General features: G+C 43.1%; 1 protein-coding gene across 4 annotated transcripts in view; it reads left to right on the top strand.

Annotated features, from left to right (window-relative positions):
- INO80D (INO80 complex subunit D) overlaps positions 1–12,206 on the top strand; it is a 56,238-nt gene extending 44,032 nt beyond the window's left edge. For 3 of the 4 annotated variants that reach the window (XM_079781995.1, XM_079781994.1, XM_079781993.1), the window contains one exon: positions 631–12,206. In XM_079781995.1, coding sequence (XP_079638121.1) covers positions 631–1,796 — 1,166 coding nt within the window. In that variant the 3' untranslated portion in view covers positions 1,797–12,206. The remainder of the gene's footprint in view (positions 1–630) is intronic. The other variant, XM_079781992.1, reaches the window with a different exon arrangement.
- Positions 12,207–23,197: the final 10,991 nt, after the last annotated feature.

Genomic DNA, 23,197 nt, shown 5'->3' with positions numbered 1-23,197 from the left:
TTTCCAAAGCAGTTTGCTTAATCCCACCAATTATCTGGTGCTTTCATGGGAAATCTTTTACACTCTTAGACTGTTTCTTTAACTGTTAAAAGCTGGATGTTTTTGTAGTGAATTAATCAAGCTTCCAACCATAGATTTTTTTTAAATATTGATAATAAAATCGGGGTAGGCCCGTCAGCTTCCATATTGCAAACGTTAGTTAGAAATGGAAAAAGAAGGAAGACTGAGAGGGAAGTATTAGAAAGCAGTGCGGAAGCCTTCTAAAGGTTAGCTTGTGAGATGCGCCGAGTGCCCGGTGCTGTGCTAACCACGCAGGGACTTCTATGTCCTGGTCTTCCACGGCTGCCCCTCCAGCAGGAAGTCTACAGTAGAGCTCCTTCCTAACACTTAGATAAGAGGGCTTATTTATAAAGAAACTGAAGGTGTGCTCCCAGCCCCAGGACAGCTTGGCATTGCAGACCTGTCTGCGGGTTAATGTTTCATTTTCCTTCTAGTCCAGTCCTTGCAAACCTCTCTTCTCGGCAGGGCCTCTCTTGGGTCGCCACTGTCGGGGATCATTCAGGTGGACGGTGTTGGTGGTGTGGGACCTGTGAAAGCTCTGCTGATGCGCCATGACTTTTGTTTACTTAGGAAAGAATGGAGACCTCCTCCCAACGACCGAAGAGGCCGAGGAGCTTGAACGGGCCTTGCAGGCTGTAACTTCTCTCGAGTGCCTGAGTACCATTGGGGTGCTCACCCAGTCAGACGGCGTGCCAGGCCAGGAGTTGTCGGAGAGAGGAATAGGAGTGTTCGCTGCAGGTACTGGAGCGCCAGAAATTCAGTCCTTGAGCCGAGAAGTGAACACGGACCTGGGGGAGCTGTTGAATGGGCGCATAGTCCATGATAATTTTTCTAGTCTAGAGCTGGATGAGAACCTGCTCCGCTCTGCTACCTTGTCTAACCCACCCACACCCCTGGCAGGGCAGATCCAGGGGCAGTTCTCTGCCCCAGCCAGCGTTGGCCTTACTTCTGCCACTCTGATCAGCCAGAGTGCACTTGGGGAGAGAGCCTTCCCAGGACAGTTCCATGGACTTCACGACGGCAGCCATGCCTCCCAGAGGCCACACCCTGCCCAGCTGCTGAGCAAGGCAGACGACCTAATCACCTCACGACAGCAATACAGCAGTGACCATTCGCACTCCTCGCCCCACGGAAGCCATTACGACAGTGAGCACGTGCCGTCTCCCTACAGTGACCATATCACCTCTCCCCACGCAGCATCTTTCTCTGGTGATAATATGGCAGCTACCTTTTCAGCAGAGATGCCCATCATGGCACAGCACTTGCTCCCAACCCAACTTGAGGTGCCACTTGGAGGAGTCGTGAACCCCAGAACTCACTGGGGCAATCTCCCCGTCAACCTTGGGGATCACTCTCCATTTAGCAACCTTCTCGACGCGGATGGACATCTTCTTTCCACTTCCCTGTCCACGCCACCCACCACTTCGAACTCAGAGACCACACAGCCTGCCTTCGCCACCGCGACCCCCAGCAGCTCCAGCGTGCTTCCGGGGTTGCCGCAGACCAGCTTCAGTGGCATGGGGCCCTCCGCTGAGCTAATGGCCTCCACCTCTCCCAAGCAGCAGCTCCCTCAGTTCAGCGCAGCCTTCGGCCACCAGCTGAGTTCTCACAGTGGCATTCCTAAGGACCTGCAGCCCAGCCACAGCTCTATAGCGCCTCCTACAGGCTTCACAGTAACAGGTGCCACAGCTACAAGTACCAATAATGCATCTTCTCCTTTTACCTCCCCTAACTGAGCGTGTCTGTGTGTCTGCAGGCAGGTGGGGAGCCTGGTGTTTTCTATCTTTGTTTCCTCTTTGATCACCCCTTCCCCTTTTCCTAAAGAAGATTTTAAAAACAACAGATGGGGGCTGGGGGAACTCCCTTTTCCGGTTAGACAAGTTCCCCTGCGGTGGACCGTGCTGCAGTGTTCACGCGTGCTCCTTCGCACTGGTGCTCATTCCCTCCTGGCAGGTTCACTCCCCCCGTGGTTCCCTTAGTGGCTCAGCACAGTGACTGGATAGAACTGACTCAGCAGCAAGTCCTAGAAGTGGAAGATACCTCAGATTACCAGTGCCCTTTACTATTTCCTAGTATTCAGATCAATGCTTTCCATTTTATTACCGGGTCTTTACATAGGTGGTTCTAGATAGAATGGTCCCATTCATCGAGTCCCCGTGTGTAAGACATAGCAAATGGTGTGTGGAGGCCGATCAAGGCTCTGACTTGGCAGCAACTGCTAAAAACCAGTGAGGCCAGGATTCCATTCCTAATCGTGATCATGTTTAATTAAAAAGAAAAAGAGTAGTCTTTGGACTGCCTGTGTGTATGTGTGCGCCCACACGTGTGTTTTTGTGCAGGGCCGGAAGCAGCTGTCCTGTTGTTATTCTCTTTTTTTCCTAATGAGCATATAAGACTCTTACTTCTTTCCCACTCCTCACACCCCTAATCATGTTGGTCATTCTCTCCCACTGAGTTAACGAAGTTTCCTGAATAGAGAGGGTGGTGGTCTGGTCACGTGAATGGCACAACCCTTTTCTGCCAAGTTAGCCCGAAACCCAAAGCTGAATTCCCGGCAGTGCTGTGGGAAGTCGTGAGAAGCTCGCCCGCTGCTGCAGGGTTGCTGAGAGACTGTCTGCCGGTCATGGCGCCGTTTGAGACATGCATTTGTTCCTAGGTCCCTCTGTCCCGACGCATTCGCAAGATGTAATTAAAGGAAATATTTCGATGTGGAAAGCGGGGTAGGTCAGGTAGATTTGGGAAGATGGCATCTGTGAACTTCTTGGTCCGTCTTTTGCTTTTGAATTTTTCATGTTTACAGTAGTGATTCTTTGGTAAGGTTTGTAAAATGTTGAAGACACTTGTAGAATCAGTGTGCCAGTTGTGAAGTGATATGTAATATCTGAAGGATACACATTTTAAAGTTTCTTTCAAAGCAGATTATGGAAATGAGACATAAATTTTACCCACTCTTTGGTACTTTTAAAATGATTTAAGTGCTTAGGTTGAAGTTTTGGGAAATTGTCTGGAAGTACCAGGATTTTAGACTTAAAAATCCTATTGGGTAGGTTAGTAAATTGGTGACTATGAAACGAATATGTGAGTTTTCTTTTTACCTGCCTTCTCCCCTGCCCTCGCCCCTCCCCCAGAAGGGTGGAAATAGGTTTTAAAGGCATCTGTCCTCTGCTTTTGCTGAGACATTTTACTGTCCCCTGAGGTACCATTGGCTATTTATACCTGAGTCTAGTCTAATTTAACATATATATATTTTAAAAGATGAGTAGAGAGAGCATATCTATTAATGATGTGATATAATGCTTCGTTTGTCAGGGAATATTTGATCTTAATTTCTTTTCAATAGGTAAAGATTGGGATGTATTTTCCTACTTCCAATATGTATTCTCTTTATGCCATGCTACTTGTAACCAGTCCCTTCTTTTGAAAGCTTTTCTTTCTCTGCCTTTTAAAGGAATGATGGTGATCAGCAGGCATTATGCAGGTGCCATGTGACTGAGATTACGGAGGGGAAGTCACATGACTGTAAGAAATCATTATATGCCCTATTTTGTATTTATTGAAGTTCCTTTTTATGGGCCAAAAATACATTTGTAATATATTTAGTTTCTTTTTAAAATCATGATAATTGATTGGAAGATTTATTTTTAATAGCTTTGCCTTTTTTGCAGGTTGAGAAATTTCTAAATTATAAATTATGTCACAAAGCAAAATTATATTCGGTATCACCATAAATTTCTATTCTGAATGGTGAGAACAGATCATTTGACTATGTCTCACCTGTGGACCTATGTGAGTAAGCTTTTTTATTTTAATGTACTGTAATGAAATGATTATGAGTAGTTACCTCTGCTCAAAAGTGTCATTTAGTTTGCTGAACTTTTTTCACACCCCATTACAATAACTTCCCAGCGATTGGGCTTAGTCTGCATTGTGTGCTAATGAAAGGTTGCGGGAGCAGCTTAGCTTCTTATCAGCCCTTCTCTGACAGCAAAGGGAAAGGCACGGGGAGTCGATGGGAACTTTTCTGGCTGTTTGTCCCTCGTGGTAGCTGCTTAAAATTCTTCAGTTATCCAAACTGAGTTTGCAGTAAGTTGCACATTTTATTGTTTGCAATTTTCTGTTTTATGTGCATTTAAAAGCCCTTTTCTGCTTCCTAGTAAGGAGGCAGGAAATGATCAGGAATGTTGCCAGTTACAGCTTCACACCAAAAACTTGGAGAAAATTCATTTTTGTGTAGATGCCCACGGTGATAGCTGAAGAAAGGGCACGTAGAAAGTACCCAGTGTAGGCATGAGGAATTAGTAAAAATGCAAAACAAAACAAAATTTTTCCTCTCATTTCATCTACTTCAAAACAAATACCCGAGCTTGTGGTTTGCTTTGCTCTTGCTGTTTCTTGAGTCCCTTTTTGGAAGAGAGAAGAACATCTGTGAACCCAGAGATATCCGTTATGTTTTCCTTGTAGCTAATGGAGCAATTCTAGTCTATTAGTGGTAGGCTTGCTATTAATATGTAAAGAAAGGAATGAAGTGTCTTTTACTTCAGAAATATGAAAATTAGTGTCTTTTAAAATAGCACTTATGCTATAATAATAAGGCAATACTGGAATCAAAAACAAATTTTATATAAGGTCCTTATTAGGTGGAAGCTAGCTTTTATTCTGGTGTTAAACTCGAGAAGTAGTGGCAAAGAAGGTTCAGTTCACTCTGCTTCTGCAGTTCTTTGGGACCATTTATAAAGGCCAGTTAGATTGTGTTAATGTGATTTTATTTACAAAGTTGCTGCAGTTAATGGATACATTCTGTGTTCTGAAAACCAGGATTCCATTCTAATGTATGATACTCATTGGCTGTGATCTAGTGTCCGAAGAAAAGATGTGTTTTCTCTCCTTTACTCTTTCTACATAATTGTTAATATTATTTTAATTAAAGTGCTTAAGACATTGCTTTTTTCTCTATTAAAAATACTTAGCAATTTGCACAGCTGGGTAGGTTATATAGCTAGTAAACAACTCATAATAGTTAATAGCAATTACACTTGACTCACCAAGTGACGGACTATGCAATGAAAAAGTTTTCTAATTCTCGTCACATAGCTTATACTGTGGAGGATTATGTTCTCTGGTAACCTGCCATGTGAGCGATGACTCTGTGCAAATGACTTCCTGAGCAATGTCGTGCTGGTGGGCAGTGTGGTGAGTCCAGTGTCCCTCCACGAAAAGACTATAATTTAATGAGAAGCAAATAGGAAGTATGGAAGTAAAGTTGGAATTCCCCCCTTCAAATTGTAGTTCCATCTTGAGTGGCTTCAGGCTAAAGAAAGCTAATACTTTATCTTTGCCACATAATTATTTCTTCTAAGAATCATTTCTTAAATAAGCCCAGTCTCTCAACTGCAAGTTAGAAATCCTATTTTTCTGTGACTAACACTAAAGTATTTTCTTAGCGTTCTCATTCCGTGATCACAACCCAGAGAAGCAAAGATAGTCCTTTGATTTGGAAAGCAAGGTCATCTGTGATACACACAGATACCCTGTTGGTGTGATTCTCTTCTTCTGTGAAAGAATTTATGCTTCTGTTGACCCGTTCCTTCCAGTTTTCACCAATTGGCACTATAGCTTGCACAGGTGCAGGGGGTCCCAGGCTGTCAGTTCGCCCACTTGCCTGCAGTCCCTCCTGTGCGGTGCATCGTGGGTGGTGATGGTTGGTAGTTTCATCAGCAATGTCTGTGTGAGGCGTCACCCTTACTCCAGGCTAGTTCAAAAGGTTGTGGATTAGTATTGTAAAAAGATGATGCTATTAATAACACTACACTATTTAATAGGTTTGAAATTCATTCAAAAATTTTTAGGTGTCTAGTTTGCATTTTCTTCATCCTCTTTCTTTTTAAACTTCTTTAACATTCAATTAAATTCTATTTTTAGCCTGGTATATATAGAGTAATTTAATGTTTAGTGGTCTTCTAAATGGTCAACAGAACTCTCTAGTTTATTGAGGATTTCAGAAAGAAAATGTAAGTCCTCCAAAACAGTCTTCATTTGTATCTTTTTCATCACTAACGCCTACATCGTGCCAAGGATTTTTTCCTGACAAAAAAATGTATTTCTTGGGGGTGAGGGATGGGAACATATATATGATAGAACATAGATTTTTTGTTTCCACTCTCAATACATTGAAAATAATTGAATCTTCACTGGCACTCTACAGAAAGGTAAAACAATTTAATGACTTCCAAATATCTTGAACTTTATAAGCTTTCCCATATATTCTGGAGGGATCCTGAATCCACGTTTAGTAGATTGACATTTTAAACACTATCATTCAAAATAAAGTACCGGTGAAGAACATACTCATTTTCCCCTGACCAGCGAGTTGGGAAAGAAAACATAAAATATAAAAGAATGACTACATCTCTCCTAATAACCAGTATCATTAAAGCGAAGATTGTGGGTCAGATTTAGAGAGCCTTATTTCCAAATAGCAAAAGTTCTCTCTTCACTCCAGCTCTTACTGTTTGTTAGCTTTCCTCTCTGCACTGGGGCACAGAGCTCATCAAAGGAAATGTGGCATCAGAGCGGGAGAGCCACTTTGGTATGACTTTCTTTACCTCCATCCCTGGATCTTGGGAATGTTTGGTTCCTTTCAATGGCAGAATTTTTGGTGATCTGAAGTTTAGTTTGCTAAACAGTCTTGTAAAAGAAAACCTGTCTAACCTTTAGTAAGCTCTGTAGGGCAGCACAGCACAGCCTGCCTTCCTTTCCCCTTCTGCCTGCTTGCTCAGCCCACCCCGGTCCTGAAGTGTGTACACACACACACACAGTCTGTACTGATCCTGATCCTGGCCTAAGGGTAACGGGACCCTCTTCTTTCACTTGTTTTGTTTCTGTTTGTTTGTTTTTTTAAGCTGGGGACCACTGACGTAAGCTCTATATGCACCCAAAGTTCCCCTTGGAAAATTTTTCAACATGCAGTGCGGAAGGCTCCAGTGCAGCGAAATGCCACACCATTGCTTTTAGTTGGGGATAGACTGATTGCCCCTGAAATGACTTCACCTCGTTAAGGTCCCCCGGGCTCCAGCAGATGAGTGTGGAAATGATAGGCGTTGTCTTCATCTGCTTGCAAGGGTTGAATCAGTTCCTCTCAACAGTGATAGTTCTTTTTCACTGTATAGTGTTGAGTATGTCTCAGGGATTCCTTGTGGAAATTAGGGCAGATTTTAAAATACGAAAATAGTTTTCAAAAAAACTAAAGGTGACTCATCATTGAAGAGAGTGCAAGAAAGAGAAAACATTTGGTTTCATAGCCCACAGTGTCTTGCATAGGACTTTTCCTTTCTCCTTCAGCCTCTCATCTCAGCTTCAGCATACAGAATCCTTTCCCATCATGCACAGCTTTAAAACTTTTATTTAAAAATCTCCTTCCCCGATGAGCTTTCAGAATACTTATTTGTAGATTTTAAGAGAAAAGGTATATTAATTTATGCTATTAACATCACCTCATAAATTATAAGTTTTATACTAAAGCTGTATTGAGTGTAATGAGTTATGTTGCCTATGTGTTTAATAGCTAAAAATTATATAAGAGCTTTTTTTTTTTTTTTTTTTTTTTTTTTACAAAACAAACTAGTGAAGCACCTTTTTACACTGGATCTCTGTTGTGTCAAGGTGTATAGCTGTCCTTTGCTACCTTGCAGATATATAAAATAAAAGGATACCCTGGGGCCTCAAAATGTAGAACACCTTTAGACCATTAACTACGCTCATAGAGCTGTGGAGAATCACGTTTCTTCAGCCAGTCATCTGCGGTTTACACTTAAGATGGCTAGAAGCTTCGTTACAGGGTAAATAGAAATACATAGATCAAATAAAATTCCCAACTACTGTAGCTGGAATTTGTAAACTAAGTTTTTAAGACCTCCTTTATTTCCTATGGATTTATTCTTTAATTTACAGTTGGTTTTGTAAGTTGGGAAGTAAAATAGAGAAAATAAATTTAGATGTTCTCAGTGTCTTATTCAGGAACCTTTTTATCCCTCCTCACTAAGGAATTCCCACTGTGACTTAAAAATAGAATTAAATTCCTTGTGTGCATGTATATGTCTGTTTTTACACACATGCAAGAATATCCATTGGGGGCACGTGTGAGAGAGATGAGTGTGAGCTTCAGTAAAAATAGAGAAAGGTAATAATGTATTATAGAAATATGATTCACTTAGTTGAGGGTTTTGGAATTACTTCCTCAGTGTCTCTGTTGTATAAATACACCAAATTGTTCATCATATTGTCTTATGTTAAAAGGCTAACTCTGATATCATGTGCATTTTATTCTAATGTTTTAACTTATATTATGCTGTTTTTAAAGTGACATGAGAAACAGCAGGTTCTAAGACCAGCCTCTGGCTTTTGAGCATAAAGATAAGAGAGAGACAGGGCTGTGTTTATCTGTTGGGGTGCTGGGACCAGAGATCAGTTGAGCCTTTTTTTTTTTTTTACGGTATCTTCATATTCTGAGTTAGAAAATATTGTTGATCATCTTTTCTTGGTGAAGTTAAGAAAATTATAGGCCTTTGATAAAAAATGCCAATTTTTGAAGGGGCTGCTTTGTTTAATGAATTGGTGGGATCATTTCACTGTGCATAATCCAAAACAGATGATTTCAGTTATTTTCAAAAATGAAGAAAAAAATTACTTACTTGTGCTATTATTTATGAAGTTAGCCTGCCCTCCTCCCCCTATATTTTGGCTATAGGAAAAATATACTACCCTTGACTTGATTCATATGGAATTAAACATTCCTATATTTTGAGGTTTGCCATTTTGCTGTTTTACATTCATTACTGGATTATCTGGTGGTCTAAAGTAGTCAAAACTAGAGTTGTTATTAAATGCTCCAGTCACATTTATTTTTATTATTTAAAAATCATGTCCTTTGACATAAGTCAGAACAGCTTCTGATAGTACACCCTGAATTTGTAGTTCTCTTTGAAGCCTCATTCATCTTATGTATAGTCAAGACCGAAAGCTTTATATGTTCTTTTTACAGTGGTATTTTTGCAGCATCTCCCAGTTCCATTCACTCTTGCTTTATGGAGTTAAAGAAACCTGCATATTTCTTGTACATATGCATGCAAACGAAAGAAGGGAGTATGTATTGGTGCCATTCCTCCCTTCAGTTACTGATTAATGGATTCGCTAAAGCCCCCCTAATTGAAGGGTGAAAATCGACCCTTTGTGTATATCTGTATAGAGATGTGTATATGGAATGTGGCGGCACTTTGCTGAATGTGAACTTGCCTTGTCAATGGAAAGATTGAGAAGTATTATGTTTATTTATACATTTGTATAAATCTATATATACACGTATGTATATGTGTGTGTATAGATAAAGCTATATACATGTTTCCCTAAAAATGTGTGTGTATAATAGAGAAACAGCCTTTGTTAAGCAAGATTATACATCTATGGAAAATTCTGGATTCTACTGTAAGCAGGAGGAGGTGACAGTTGAGTCCATCATCAGAGCAGACTGAGACGGAAGAAGTCCTTTGGATTATAGTCTTGTGTATGGTGATTATAACTGAACTTCTGTTAGAAACATTCTTACAAGTTCCACTGTTCTTCATCTTCTCTACCTTCTGAGTCCATATTTCAACATTTACACACCTCATTTTGTTTTTCCTCTTGTATTGTGTCCTTTCAGAAGCATTGTCTTCAGTGTATTTCATTAACTTCTCGCTTGTTTCTTTTAAAGATTTTTATCTCTGAAATTTCCCAGAAGGTACAAGTTTTGGTAATATTTTCTATAGTAATTTTTAGAATCAGGTGTTCATCTTTGTTTCTGAAACACACAGACAAAAAACAGCATTCAAACAAAACTGATCTGAAAAATTTTACCTAGATAATTTGGAACATTTTATTTAAATTGAAAAAGAATTTGATTTTATGATTGATATTAGTGCTAGGTTCATTTCCTCCTTTATTATCATTTTAAATTTAATTTGACTTTGGTAAAAAAAAAATTTACCATTTTCATTTTAATGGAAAGAGCACAGACTCACATGTTAGCCTCTTGAATTCTATAACCAACTCATTTTACTCATGATGAAACTGCTTTGATGAATTCTTGTGGAGTGCATTCTGCTCTATTTCCTTTTGACTTTCTCACATCGGTGGCATTGTTTTGACTTTGCTGCAGCTCTCTAGAAAACTTGCATCCCTATATATTGTGCCTTTCAAGCTCTTATGCACACACAGACAAAAGTATATTTATACATGTTGGAGCATGTGTACATATACTTTCCTATATACTCACACAGTATGTCTTTAGTGTATATTGTGGGAGTAGATATATAAATATTCCAAGGCAATGAAATGTTGCTCTCTAGATATATATGTATATAAATAGTGTTGATATACTGTATATACACATGTATATGTATGAGTTTTAAATGGCAATCTTTTACATTTAGCAAAATGCTGCCCCTACTGGAATATTGTCACTGCAATGGCAGTTGTATGTAATGATTTAAAATACATTATCAAAAATTATTTAAAGAACATTTAAAATTCTCATCTAAAGGTATCCACACATTATTTATTTATCTTCCTTTTCCTTTTTTTTTTTTTTTTAATTGAAAGGGAGGCTGTCATTTTTTAAATGCCATCTGTCTCATGGGAGAAGGAGAGCTGGAAATTCACCGAGGGACCGTGTGTGTTTTTCCTCTCTCTGATGTACCACAAACCAGCCAATTTATTTCAGTTATAAAGCAGTCCTAATATTTCCATTAGTGCATGTCATCCACCATCTCCTAGACCAACTTAACTCACCAATTTGCCTCTTCCTTTCATTAATAAATAATGGTCGTCCAGATCATTCTGCCTGGGGGCAGTTAACTACTCTTGCTGCAGGGAACTCTGCCACCTGATTATGATTCTGCCTTGTTCAGAAGTCAGTTCTGAGGGAGGCAGCACTCTCATGAAGCTGTCTGAGCATGTTTTGCATTTATTTAGTTAAAGGTCTTCCCTTTTTTTAAAAAAAAAAAAAATAGAACTCCAAGTCTGCATGCACTTGACACATAGATTTAATTCTTATTCCCCACAGCTTCAAGTGTTTTTCATTAGCATATCAATTTGACACACCTAATGAAATGATATTAAGAAAGAACTTAAATATTTTATTTTGTGATGAGTTGGCAGCTGATTAGGTTTGAAGGTGTTACAGAGGAATGTAGGTGGACAATCTAAATGTAAGATGTTACGAAAAACAGTGGAGTAAGAGTACCCCTGAGAACTAAAATAGAGAGGTTGGGGGCGAGTGACTTCAGAGCAGCTTAGTGGAACTTGATATCAGAAGCAGCCTTTAACAAAAAGCCGCTTAGCCCTTGCATGGTACTAACTAGAGTACTGAAGTGTAAGTTGAAACCAAGTTGCAGTGGGAAATCAAAGGTGAGGTGACTTGTTTGAAACCGCTAAATGACAGGCAGGTTGCACAGTTTTAAAATCTCTTAAAGTAACTGCACGGTAGCAAGGACTAGCGATCCTCGAAGCCCATCTTTTTCAGTGTTCTCATTCACCTTGGCACACAAGTATGTTTAATAGTCCATACATTAAAAATATTTACAAAAAGGAAAGTTGCTTAAAGGGAACTTACAAATGAAGAATCTTCTCTGCATTTGTGATAACAGTGGCTGGAAGCTTAGTTATATGCACAAAAGCTAGGAGCCACGGGGTTCTGCACAGACTGTAGAGGGAGATGAGGAGATTGGCAGGTTTGGTGCGAGCCCCCCGATTCTGAAGGAAAAGCATCGGGTGTGGTGTTACTGGGGGAGACCACACTCGGGGAGGGGATGGGCTTTTGGTTTGTAATTTCCCTTTAAACAAGAAGAGACGGCTCACATTTTCCATATATCTCTCAATGAATGTACTGTATTACTGTTTTAAAAATTTGATGAAATAATAATGGATTGGTCTCCTTTTGTTATCTGGTCCTTGTTTAATTTGTTTAAGGGTTTTTGTATACAAAAGTTTACATTTTTATGTATATTTTTCTTGTGTAAAAACTGATGTAATATGTGTATAAAACATTGTATGTATTATCTGTATATAGTGTGACAAAATGATTTTTCTTTCTTTCTTTTGGATGTATTAATAAATCTTGCTGTGAAGTATCCTTGTATTTGGTATAATTTCCTTTGCCTGAATATTGATGGAAGGTTCTAATCCAGGGTCGGTATTTCCCCCCACTTTGTTATTTAAATAGGGTAAATTTTTCTTTATATCTTATATTTTATCAAGAACTCTAGGGAAATATACTTATGGTTCTCTATGGTTAGACTGACAATGATTAATATGTGTAACAGCTGTGGATCAATTAAACGCTATCCAAGGTGACTTTGCTATGTATCCAACCTTGAAATCCAACCAGAAGTTGCATTTGAAATTGTTAAATGCTACAATGGAGGTTTTACAAAGCAATTTCTATTTCGTTTAATGAGAAGCCCTTTCTCTCCATTTCATAGCTTCACAAGTATAAGAACAATCTCATGCTGTATAACCAAACTTAAAAACAACACCACTTGAACACTTTCCCTTTAAGGCAGGGGCGGGAAGCATCCGCCTGGCGTAATCATTTGGTCTGGCCCTGCCAAGGCATTAGGAGTGAATTAATTAAATGTTTGACCAAATATAGCAGGCTAATTTTAAGTTGATAATTTTGGATGTCCCCCAAATAATGTTATAAATACCCAAATAGCCCTTGGCAGAGAAAAGGTTCCCCACCCCTGCTTAAAGGCATTGCCAAGTGCCCGCCTTGTGTCTCCTTAGAATTGAATTGTTACTTTAAAAAAATATGTAGATTAAACTTTTCATTTTCTGTGCAGTTTTTGTTGCTGAATGATGTCGTGGTAAGGCTAGGACACAATTTGCAAAGAAAAATCAGTAATCTAATCACAATACATTTGTAAAGATTCACTGCTTTTATTTTTATGGGGCATTTGGATTTGTTTTCCTTGGTCTTTAATCTAGGCATGTTTACTTTTAATTTTTATTGTACTTTATCTACTTATTGATTTGAGTGGGGGAGGGAGAGAAAGAGAAATATCGATTAGTTTCTGCTCCTGCATACACCACACAGGGAATTGAACCCAGGACCCTTGCGTGCATGGGATGATGCTCCAACCAACAGCCACAGCAGCCAGGGTGTGAGGGTCCTTTATTAAAAGACTAGAGGCCCAATGCATGAAATTTGTACACAGGGGGAGGGGTCCCCTTAGCACGGCCTGCACCCTCTGCAATCCGGGACCCCTCAGGGGATGTCTGACTGCCTCTCGCAATCTGGGACCGCTGGCTCCTAACCACTCGCCTGCCTGCCTGCCTGTCTGATTGCCCCTAACCACCTCTGCCTGCCTGATCATCCATAACCAACTCTTCCTGCCTGCCTGATCACCCCTAACTGCTCCCCAGCTGGCCTGACCACTCCTAACCGCCTCTGCCTCGCCCCCACACCTGGGACCCGGGCTTCCCTCCCTCTGGCCGGCTGCAGGCACCCAGGTCCTGGGCAGCTTGTCCCTTTTCCAGGCTACAGCCCCAGCCACTGGCGCCTGGGACCGCAGGAGGGCGGCTTGTCCCTCTCCTGGGCCGCAGGTGCAGCTGCTGGCACCCAGGATCACGGGGTAGGGCATCACGGGGTGGGCGGCTTGTTCCTTTCCCAGGCCACAACCTGGCTGGTCCCATTCCTCTCGCGCGAGCTCATTTGTGCCTGGCTGGGCCCCATTCCTCTCTTGCGAGCTCATTTGTGCCTGGCTGGGCCCCATTCCTCTCTCCCCAGTATTGAGTGTCTGAGCCATTATGGCATGAGGGCGTGATGACCATTTGCATATTAGCTCTTTATTATATAGGACTAGGGGCCCAGTGCACAAATTTGTGCACCTTGAAAGGAACTGTGGACTGTGAGGCTGCAGTGGGCACAGGGGCAGGTCTTTGTCCATCCTCCGCACCCCCGCCCAGCCCTTACTGATGCAGTCACCTCTCAGCTGGCAGCCCTGCTCCTGCTGCCACAGCTCCCACATGCTGATGGCATGGGCCCCATTTGCACCTGCTGACGATGTGGAGCGACTGGGGCCGGCACCCGTCTGCAGGTGAAAGCGGCGGCTGCTGCTCCGACTGCCCCTCAGGAGCAGGGGGAGGTGAAGAAGCCCTCAGGGGTGATCGGGGCCAGCAGCCACCACTCGCACCTGCTGACAGTGCTGAGCAATCGGGGCCGGCATCAGGCACCGGCAGTGGGTACAAGTGGCGGCTCTGGCACCAGCTGCGGGTACAAGTGGGGCTGGCACCAGCACCAGCAGTGGGTGCAAGCGGTGGCTCCAGCACTGGTAGCGGTGCAAGCAGGGCTGTTGCTGGCAGCAGGTGCGAGCGGTGGCTGCCGGCCCCAATCGCCCCTCAGGAACAAGGGGAGGTGGAGAAGCCCTGAAGGGTGATCGGGGCCAGCAGCCACCACTCGCACCTGCTGATGGTGCCAAACGATCAGGGCCGGCGCTAGGCGCCAGCAGCGGGTGCAAGCGGGGCTAGTGCAGGCAGCAGGTTCGAGTACTGGGCGGGACCGTGGTGCATGGGAGCAAAGAATTTCCAGTAACCACCAGAGGCTTGCCCCAATGACAGTGACAGGCACCCCATCTTGGTCTGGCGCCCCTGCTCACCTGCTCCACCATCCCGCTGTGGCCGACGCCTGCCATGTTCCACGCTCTGCCGCCTGCTGCTGATGCCCACCATGTTCCGCACGCACCTTCTGGTGTTCAGCGCACATCATAGCTACCAGTTATTCGGTTGTTCCGCTGTTCGGTCTATTTGCATATTAGGGTTTTATATAGAGAGATGTGCATGTCACCTGCTAAACTAAAAAGTAGAAGTCACATTCAAAGAGCCAGACCATGTATTACCTCCACAGTCCATAGAAGCCAAATATGGGGCCCCACAGTACTTACCTTCTGTACCAGGGATGATTCCTTTCAATTGCTGGGTTGTTGTTGTTGTTTTTTTTTTACTGCTAAACATTGTACTTGCTCTTTCCACTATTACTCTTGAAGCCATTGCAATTTAGCTCTCACCTTGTTATTTTCCTGAAGCTATTCTTCCGAAGGCCAGTGGTGACCTTTGCTGTCATTCTCTTTAACCTCTGAGTCAGTCAGCATCGAAGACATTGCATTGTCCTCTTTCTCCACTTAATTCTTTGGTTATGTCTTTTCTCCGCTCTTTGTTCCAACTCGACTTTCTTCTCTCTGAATTTGAACCTGTCTCAGACTAATTCTTCAGCCTCCTCTGTTGTTCTTACTCTTACATGAGCTCCCAGGGAGGACCCTTACACTGCCAGGGCTCAAGCATGGGCCTCCCAGGAGGGGAACTCCTGTCTGCAGCTCTGAGAGCGCCCAGACTTGGGTCTCCATAGTTGCTGCTTCCTCTCCTGTCATCTTCGACCGTGACTGTACATTCGGTTTACCTAAGCCCATACTTCTCATCTCTCATTTTAAACCAGTTCTTGGAGTTTTTGTCCTTGTTTATTTATTTATTTATTTTAAAATATATTTTATTGAGTTTTTACAGAGAGGAAGGGAGAGGGATAGAGAGTTAGAAACATCGATGAGAGAGAAACATCGATCAGCTGCCTCCTGCACACTCCCTACTGGGGATGTGCCCGCAACCAAGGTACATGCCCTTGACCAGAATCGAACCCGGGACCCTTGAGTCCACAGGCCAATCCTCCATCCACTGAGCCAAACCGGTTAGGGCTGTCCTTGTTTATTTGTTCACACGTTCACTCAGCCACTGGAATCTCCAGTCATCTTGACTTCTCCCGGTCTCCCAGCTTTTCATGACTAGTGTCCCTGCTTCTAATCTCTCCTCCCTCAGATCAATCCTGTACATTCTCTCCTGCCCCACAAATCTTCCCAAAACACTCCCAAACTAGCAAAGAGTCATTTACGATTTTGGATCTGAATCTCCAATTTTCTTCCATTCCCCCATTGGAAGATCCCAACACAGTTTGGTTTTCAAGGCTCCTTATAATGTCTCTTACAACCTGTTTGAACTAAATATTGTCTGATCATGATCAACAGCACATGTTCTTTCCTTCATAGTCCTTCTCTTCCAGCCAAATTTACCTGCCCTGTACATACTTCTGTGCAGACACGCATAGTCCTGTCTGGACCTGTGATGGTGCATACTGTGAAGACCTTTTGCTTATCCAAGAACTAACTTTCTTTCTTCTTTCTCCTTCCTTCCTTCCTTCCTTCCTTCCTTCCTTCCTTCCTTCCTTCCTTCCTTCCTTCCTTCCTTCCTTCCTTCCTTCCTTCCTTCCTTTCTCTTTACATTTATTTACTTATTAAATTTATTGGTGTGACATTGGTCAACATGAACGTACACATTTCAGGTATGGGTTTCTATGTTACAAGATCGGTATATTGCATTGCATGCCCACCATTCAAGGTCAAATCTCCTGTCACCATATCTCCTTTCAAGCCTGCCGTCCAGCCAGCCTACCCTCAAGAAGACTCCCTCTCCAGAGAAATCCTTAGTCACTTGTCCTTGGCAGAACTCATTGCCTGTAACACTACTTGGATGCAGAATATTCTTCCCTGACTTTGATTTATCTATCTATGTCCTGTACCTCCTCAAGAAGAGGTACCAAGCCACATTGGGATAAGGATCTATCTTTTTAAAATCCTTGCTTGAGAGGATGGCCCAGTGCATATAGCAGAACCTTAATAAGTTATTGCCCCTTATGATGCCAGGAGAAGCCAAATAATACATCTGATTTTTTGGGTAGGGGGGAGACAAGGAACCTTCAAATATATCTTGATATCCAAAATTGGTGATCTTGTCGACAACACTCATTTGTCATAGCATATGCTGGCTTGTCAGCATTTCATTTATCCATGTCTTGTCTCACTCAACATATGTGCAGAATAGTAATTATTAAGAATGTGTATCCAGTGCCTTTTTTTTCTTTAATTACATCCTAACTACTGATGGAATAGCAGTGCCAAAATTGTATTTGAATTTTGGTATTGAAAGCATAACGTGTTTTTCTGTTCGTGGTTACAACGTTACTCTCTGAAAATAATGAGAAACGTGGGGAATCTAATTTATTTGTATTATTATCATTTGTTTCTCTTATCATAGTCCTGTGTAATTAACAGGCTACTTGACAAAATAAATGTATTCCTGAAAAGTTGACAGTAAATCTGATTTATATTAATTAGTCATATTTTCTTGTTGACATAAATTACTAAGTTGGAGATGCTCTCCTTTGGGAAATATTTAGGGTCTAAGACTAAATAAAAACCCTACTAGAAAATGCAGTGAACATTAAAATCACATATTCTTAAAGTTCTGATAAAATAATGATTAAATTACTAAGAATGTAAACTATTCTTTGATGCCATGGAACTAATCCAGTAGGGAGAAAAAATATGTGATTTTTAAAAGCATAATTTTCAGTCTCAGAACAGTAGAATTCTAAAAGTCTCAGTTTTGCTTTGAACAATTTCTTACTGGTGAGATTTTTTTTTTTTTTTTTTTGTAAACCAAAACGTGTAGCAGTTTAAAAATTAGTAGTTTACTAGAAGCAGTACTGTGCTTTAAAGAAATGCTTAGGAATCCTGGCCGGTGTGGGTCAGTTGGTTGAGTGTCCTCTCATGCACCAAAAGGTTGCCGGTTTGATTCCCAGTCAGCTCAGAGGGAGTGAGTCTGAGCAAGCTCAGGTGCAGGCCCTTCAAGAGGAATAGCTAGGCCCTGCCGGCATGGCTCAGTGGTTGAGCATGGACCTATGAACTAATAGGTCACAGTTTGAATTCCCTGTCAGGGCACATGCCCCGGTTGTGGGCTCGATCCCCAGTGGGGGGCATGCAGGAGGCAGGTGATCAATGATTCTCTCTCATCATTGATTTTTTTTTTATCTCTCCCTCTTCTTTCCTCTCTGAAACCAATAATCTCTCTATATAAAAGCCTAAGCGACCATTTGACTGGTAGCTATGATGCTTACTGACCACCAGGGGGCAGACGCTCAACACACAGGCATGGAAACAAGGAACAGACTGATGAATCTCATAGGGAAGGGGGGGGGGGGAAAGGGTGGGAAGAGATTAACCAAAGATCTTATATGCATACTAGAGGCCCGGTGCATGGATTCATGTACTGGTGGGGTCCCTCCACCTGGCCTGTGGGGATTGGGCTGAAACCAGCAGTCCGACATCCTCTGAGGGGTCCTGGATTGCAAGAGGGTGCAGGCCAGGCTGAGGGACCCCACCGGTGCACGAATCCATGCACCAGGCCTCTAGTATATATATATATATTAAAGAGGAATGCCTAGGACTCCAACTGCCCTCTGTCTCCCTCAGTCTCAATCCCTGCTGGTTTTTACAGCCAGATGTTATGGGGTTGTCTCTTCCTGGCACTGGAACCCTGGGCTGTGTGGCCTGGTGAGGGGCTGGGACCCCCTCACTCCTCAGGGGGAACCTCTACAGCCTAGATATCCCTCTCGACTTTTATCTACCAAACATGGGTGTGGGACCAGGCCATTTCGCATCTCACCCCTCTTACCAGTATTGATGTGGTTTCTTCTTTGTATCCTTAGTTGTAGGACCTCTGTTTGGCTAGAAATCAGGTGGTTCTGAATGATGGGTGTTCTGTATTTAGTGGTAGTTTTGACATGGTTGTGGGAGAATTTGCGTACCACACTTACCTGTGCCACCATCGTGCAGAAATTCCTCAAATGTATATTCGAGTAACATAACAGTTTTCTCAGAGTATTTGGTTGTTTTGTTTGTTAGGTTTCAAGCATTCTTTGTTCTGAAAAGCTGAAATCCTTCTGTTTTTGCTGACCTAACGCAGTATTTGCAGATACATGCTTTGGGGATGCTCTGGACTCTCCCGTTAAGTTGTGTCCATGGGTTGTCCATTAGCTACTCGTCCATGGTAGATCCCACCTCGGTGAACCAGTATTGCTTGTGTGACTCCTTTCCTTTGCTAAAATCAATGATTCCGTTTCCTAATCAGTGATTCAGCTTCCCGATTAGAGCCTTTCTGGCTGTTTTTACTGATTTCTGCATGTCATTCCTCTCTCTCTTTCATAATCTTTCCCAAGAGATCTTTAAGCCCACCATGTGTAAGGGAATGGCTCTATCCTGGCACCCTGGCAATCTGGGCACGTCTCCCCTTAGGCCCTGTGATTGCCTTCGAACCTGAGAGGCTTGTGAGGAGATGCTGTAGGGCCATTGCCTATTCACAATCGTACCCCAGCACCTAGAACAGTGCCTGGCATATAACAGGCACTCACTCATTGAATGAATGATTCATTGGACTTTATCTGCTATGAAAACTGGTTATGATTTATTTAGGCAAACCATTATTTACTGGGTTATACAAGCATAACATGTCCTTATAAAAGCATTAGAAAATGCAATTAAGCAAAAAGACTAAAATCTTATTAATGCTTTCATCCATAAATAACCTCTGTGACATTTTAGTGTACATTGGAGACTTTTTTCACCTTATATCTATATTTACATATTTTTGAAAAATGGGATTTTATTATATACATATGTGTGTTTTTTTCTAGCCTGCTTTTTATTCATTTAACATATGGTAAAAATCTTTCAATGTTAATAAATCTCCATCTCCATCATTTTTTCAATGGCTGCATAATAATCTATTGCATGGGTGTGCTATAATTTATATAAGTACCCCTCTTTCTGGACAATTATAATACTCTCTATGTTCGTCTCTAATTGATGTAAAGGTGTTGGCAGATTTAAACGGGAAGAGTTCTGGGACAGACATGCCTGACAGCTCTCTTCAATTATTTAAAGACCAGGGATGGCCTGTATTTCATGTAGTTCTGGAAAAGAGGACTTGGATGAGTGGATGGACTTTAAACGGAGGTAAACTTCAACTTCACAGAAATAAGTTCAACTTTGTGATGTTTCTTAAGCATGGAAAACGATGTCTTACTGAAGTAGTGAACTCTGGAAGATTTCAAGGAAAGGTCCGCTGTCTTTGTTTCTGAAAGGAGTCCTGCCTTGAAGGGCGTTTGAAGTCACAGCCCTACAGTTCTGTGACTTCCGTGTCGAAGAGCCAGGAGGGACCCAATCATGCCGGCTTCATGTTGTGGCTCCCAGTCTCCTCCTGTCTTCAGCGGAGTCAGGAAAACTGTCTCCAAAATGTATCTTCTCTTGTGTAGTCTGGGAACTCAGAGTGAGGAAGTTAGGAAGAAAATAGAGGTTAAGTATTTAAAAAAGAGGTTTTTTCTTTTTGGGGGTACTCTTAAGTCCCCCCAAAAAGAGTTTTTTCTTTTTGGGGGTAATCTTATGTCCCACTTGTCTCACTTTCTTCTTTTTTTTTTCTTTAATTTATTTCTTTCCATCTTTAACTTTATTTTTTTATTCTAAATTTAAGCCACAGGAGTGATGGGTTTGACCATGACCTAAGCGTGTGGGGCAGGGACCCACGCAGCACTGGCTGGGGGATGGTATCGAGGGGTGAGGGGTCAGGGGTGAGGGGTGTGGCACGGCGAGCAGCGGCGGAGCTCTGGGGCCTCTTCCATGCTCTGCCTGTCACCCACTGGACTCGGCATGACCCCCTAACTCCCCAGTGTGCTTGCGAGACTCCCTGTCAGGCTCCCAATTGCAAATGCCCTTCTTCCTCTTTGGAATCAGGCCCCTCCCTGTTGCTGATAAGTAGACCTTAAAATACAAGCCATTTCTTTCTTCTTTTCTGAGTCCCCATGCCCTCTTAGCAGACCTCTCACTAGGAAAGAACAGAGTTTGCCTGGCCAGTGTGGCTCAGTGATTGAGCATCGACCTATGTATGATCCAGGAGTTTCCGATTCGATTCCCTGTCCGGGCACACGCCTGGGTGGCAGGCTCAATCCCCAGTGTGGGGCCTGCAGGAGGCAGACCATTGATCAATGATTCTCTCTCATCATTGACTAGAGGCCCAGTGCATGATTGAATCATGCACGTGTAGGGTCCCCTACATGCTTTCGCTTTTGATCACAGGGGAGCTGGGTGCCTGTCCGCTGGTGCACCAGGTGCCGGAGGCTTCTGAAAGGCCTGGTGCCTGAGCGGAAAGGCATCCAGCTCCCATGCTTTTGTTTTTGACCGCGGGGAGCTGGGTGCCTGTCCGCTGGTGCCTGAGCGAACAGGCACCCAGCTCCCACGCTTTCCTTTCGATCGCTGGTGCACCAGGCCTTTCAGAAGCCTCTGGCGTGGCGGAGGCTTCTGAAAGGCCTGCTGCCTGAGTGGACAGGCACCCAGCTCCCACACTTTTGCTTTCCATTGCGGGGGAGCTGAGTGCCTGTCCGCTCAGGCACTCAGCTCCCCTGCTTTTGATGGTCCGCGCAGCAGGACATCAGCTCACTGCCCCAGAGGCCCCTTCTGTGCCGCAGCACAGATATGGCGCAGACGCTGAGCTCGTGCCGCTGCTGGCGACGCAGCTCAGCGTCCCGCCGGCCCAATCAGCTACCCCGGCCACCCCGAGTCCCACCCCCCCGCGCCTCCTGGCCAATCGTGGGCATAGCGAAGGTATGGTCAATTTGCATATTTGTCTATTATTAGGTAGGATGTTTCTATACCTCCCTTCCTCTCTAAATCAATAAAAATATTTTTAAAAGAAAGAACAGAGTAGAAGGAGAATAACTCCTCTTAGTGTTGTTGCTTGTGGTGTGCCTGGCTAGGCATTACAGAGCCACCTGGGGAGGCCACTGGAGCTGGGCTGCCTTGAACAGCAACCACTGGTCACATGGGGCCGCTGAGCCCTTGAAACATGGCTGGTTGGAACTGAGATGTGCATAAGTGTAAAATACCCAGATTTCAAATACCTAGTATGAAAAAAATAATGTAAAACACCCTTACATGAGTTACATATTGAAATGATTGTATTCCCCCTGGAAGAGTGTTATGAGAATGACTGTTTGTGAGCAGCTTGGAGATCCTTGGCCAAAAGGTGCCCTGCGTGTAGTAACTGGATCAGGACACCTGGAAGCTGTAGAACATACTATTGAAGCAGTCAGTCCTTTTTTAAAATCCTTACCCTAGGACCGTGGTCGGCAAACTGCGGCTCGAGAGCCACATGCAGCTCTTTGGCCCCTTGAGTGTGGCTCTTCCACAAAATACCACGGCCTGGGCGAGTCTATTTTGAAGAAGTGGCGTTAGAAAAAGTTTAAGTTTAAAAAGTTTCAATCGTTGTACTGTTGATATTTGGCTCTGTTGACTAATGAGTTTGCTGACCGCTGCCCTAGGATATGTTTTTATTGATTTTAGGGAGAGAGGAAGGGAGAGAGAGAGAGAGAAACATCAATCAGTTGCCTCCCATACATGCCATGACCAGGGATCGAACCTGCGACCTAGGTGTGTGCCCTGACCTGGAATGGAACTGGCGACCTTTCGGTGTACAGGATGATGCTCCAACTAACTGGGCCACACTGGCCAGGGCTCAAATGATAGTTTGAACGAGTGGGTTAAATAAGAATGTATTGTTCAAATTCCTTTACAAAAGTTCCTTTTGACTTTTTTAATGTAGCCACCAGCAAACTTAAAAGTATGTGTATCTCTCATTTCTGCCTTGCCTTACATATCTATGGAACAGCGAGTGCTGTTCTAAAACCTTGCTACTTCAAGTGTGGTTCCTGCCCTAGCCCACCCAGACCTAAAGATCCGAATCTGCATTTTGTCACTCGCAAGGATTTGGGTGAGAGTTCAAGTTTGAGAAGCCTCGTCTAGAGGGTTTCCAGTGGGTTTGGTGGATCATCTGCTTCCAGGAATGCATTCCGCAGGCCGCTGCCTGCTGCTGTGGTGGACGGGAGTAGAAGGCTTTCGTCAAGTTGCTCTCAGTGCTGGTTTATGGTTTTTCTCCCAGTAGGGACTGTTTGGATTGAGCTGGATTGCCACGGGGTGGGGGTGGGGGGGTTGGGGCGAGGCTCTTGTCTGATTGTTAACAGGGTGGGCTAGGAGGTGGGGTGGGAGGAGCTTCTGTGTCACTGTAGAAGAGGGAAGCGTCAGAGGAAAAAACAAAGTCCTTGTTTGGCCTCAGGTTAATGGTTAACTTACCATGGGGAAAGAAGCCATGGAGACTATGGACTTTAGTTTCTGGCTCA

This window comes from Cnephaeus nilssonii (genome assembly GCF_951640355.1).
Source record: "Cnephaeus nilssonii genome assembly, chromosome: 10".
NCBI classification, from domain to species: Eukaryota; Metazoa; Chordata; class Mammalia; order Chiroptera; family Vespertilionidae; genus Cnephaeus; species Cnephaeus nilssonii.
The sequence above is the reverse complement of the archived record's forward strand: the minus strand, read 5'-3'. Positions and strand labels throughout refer to the sequence as shown.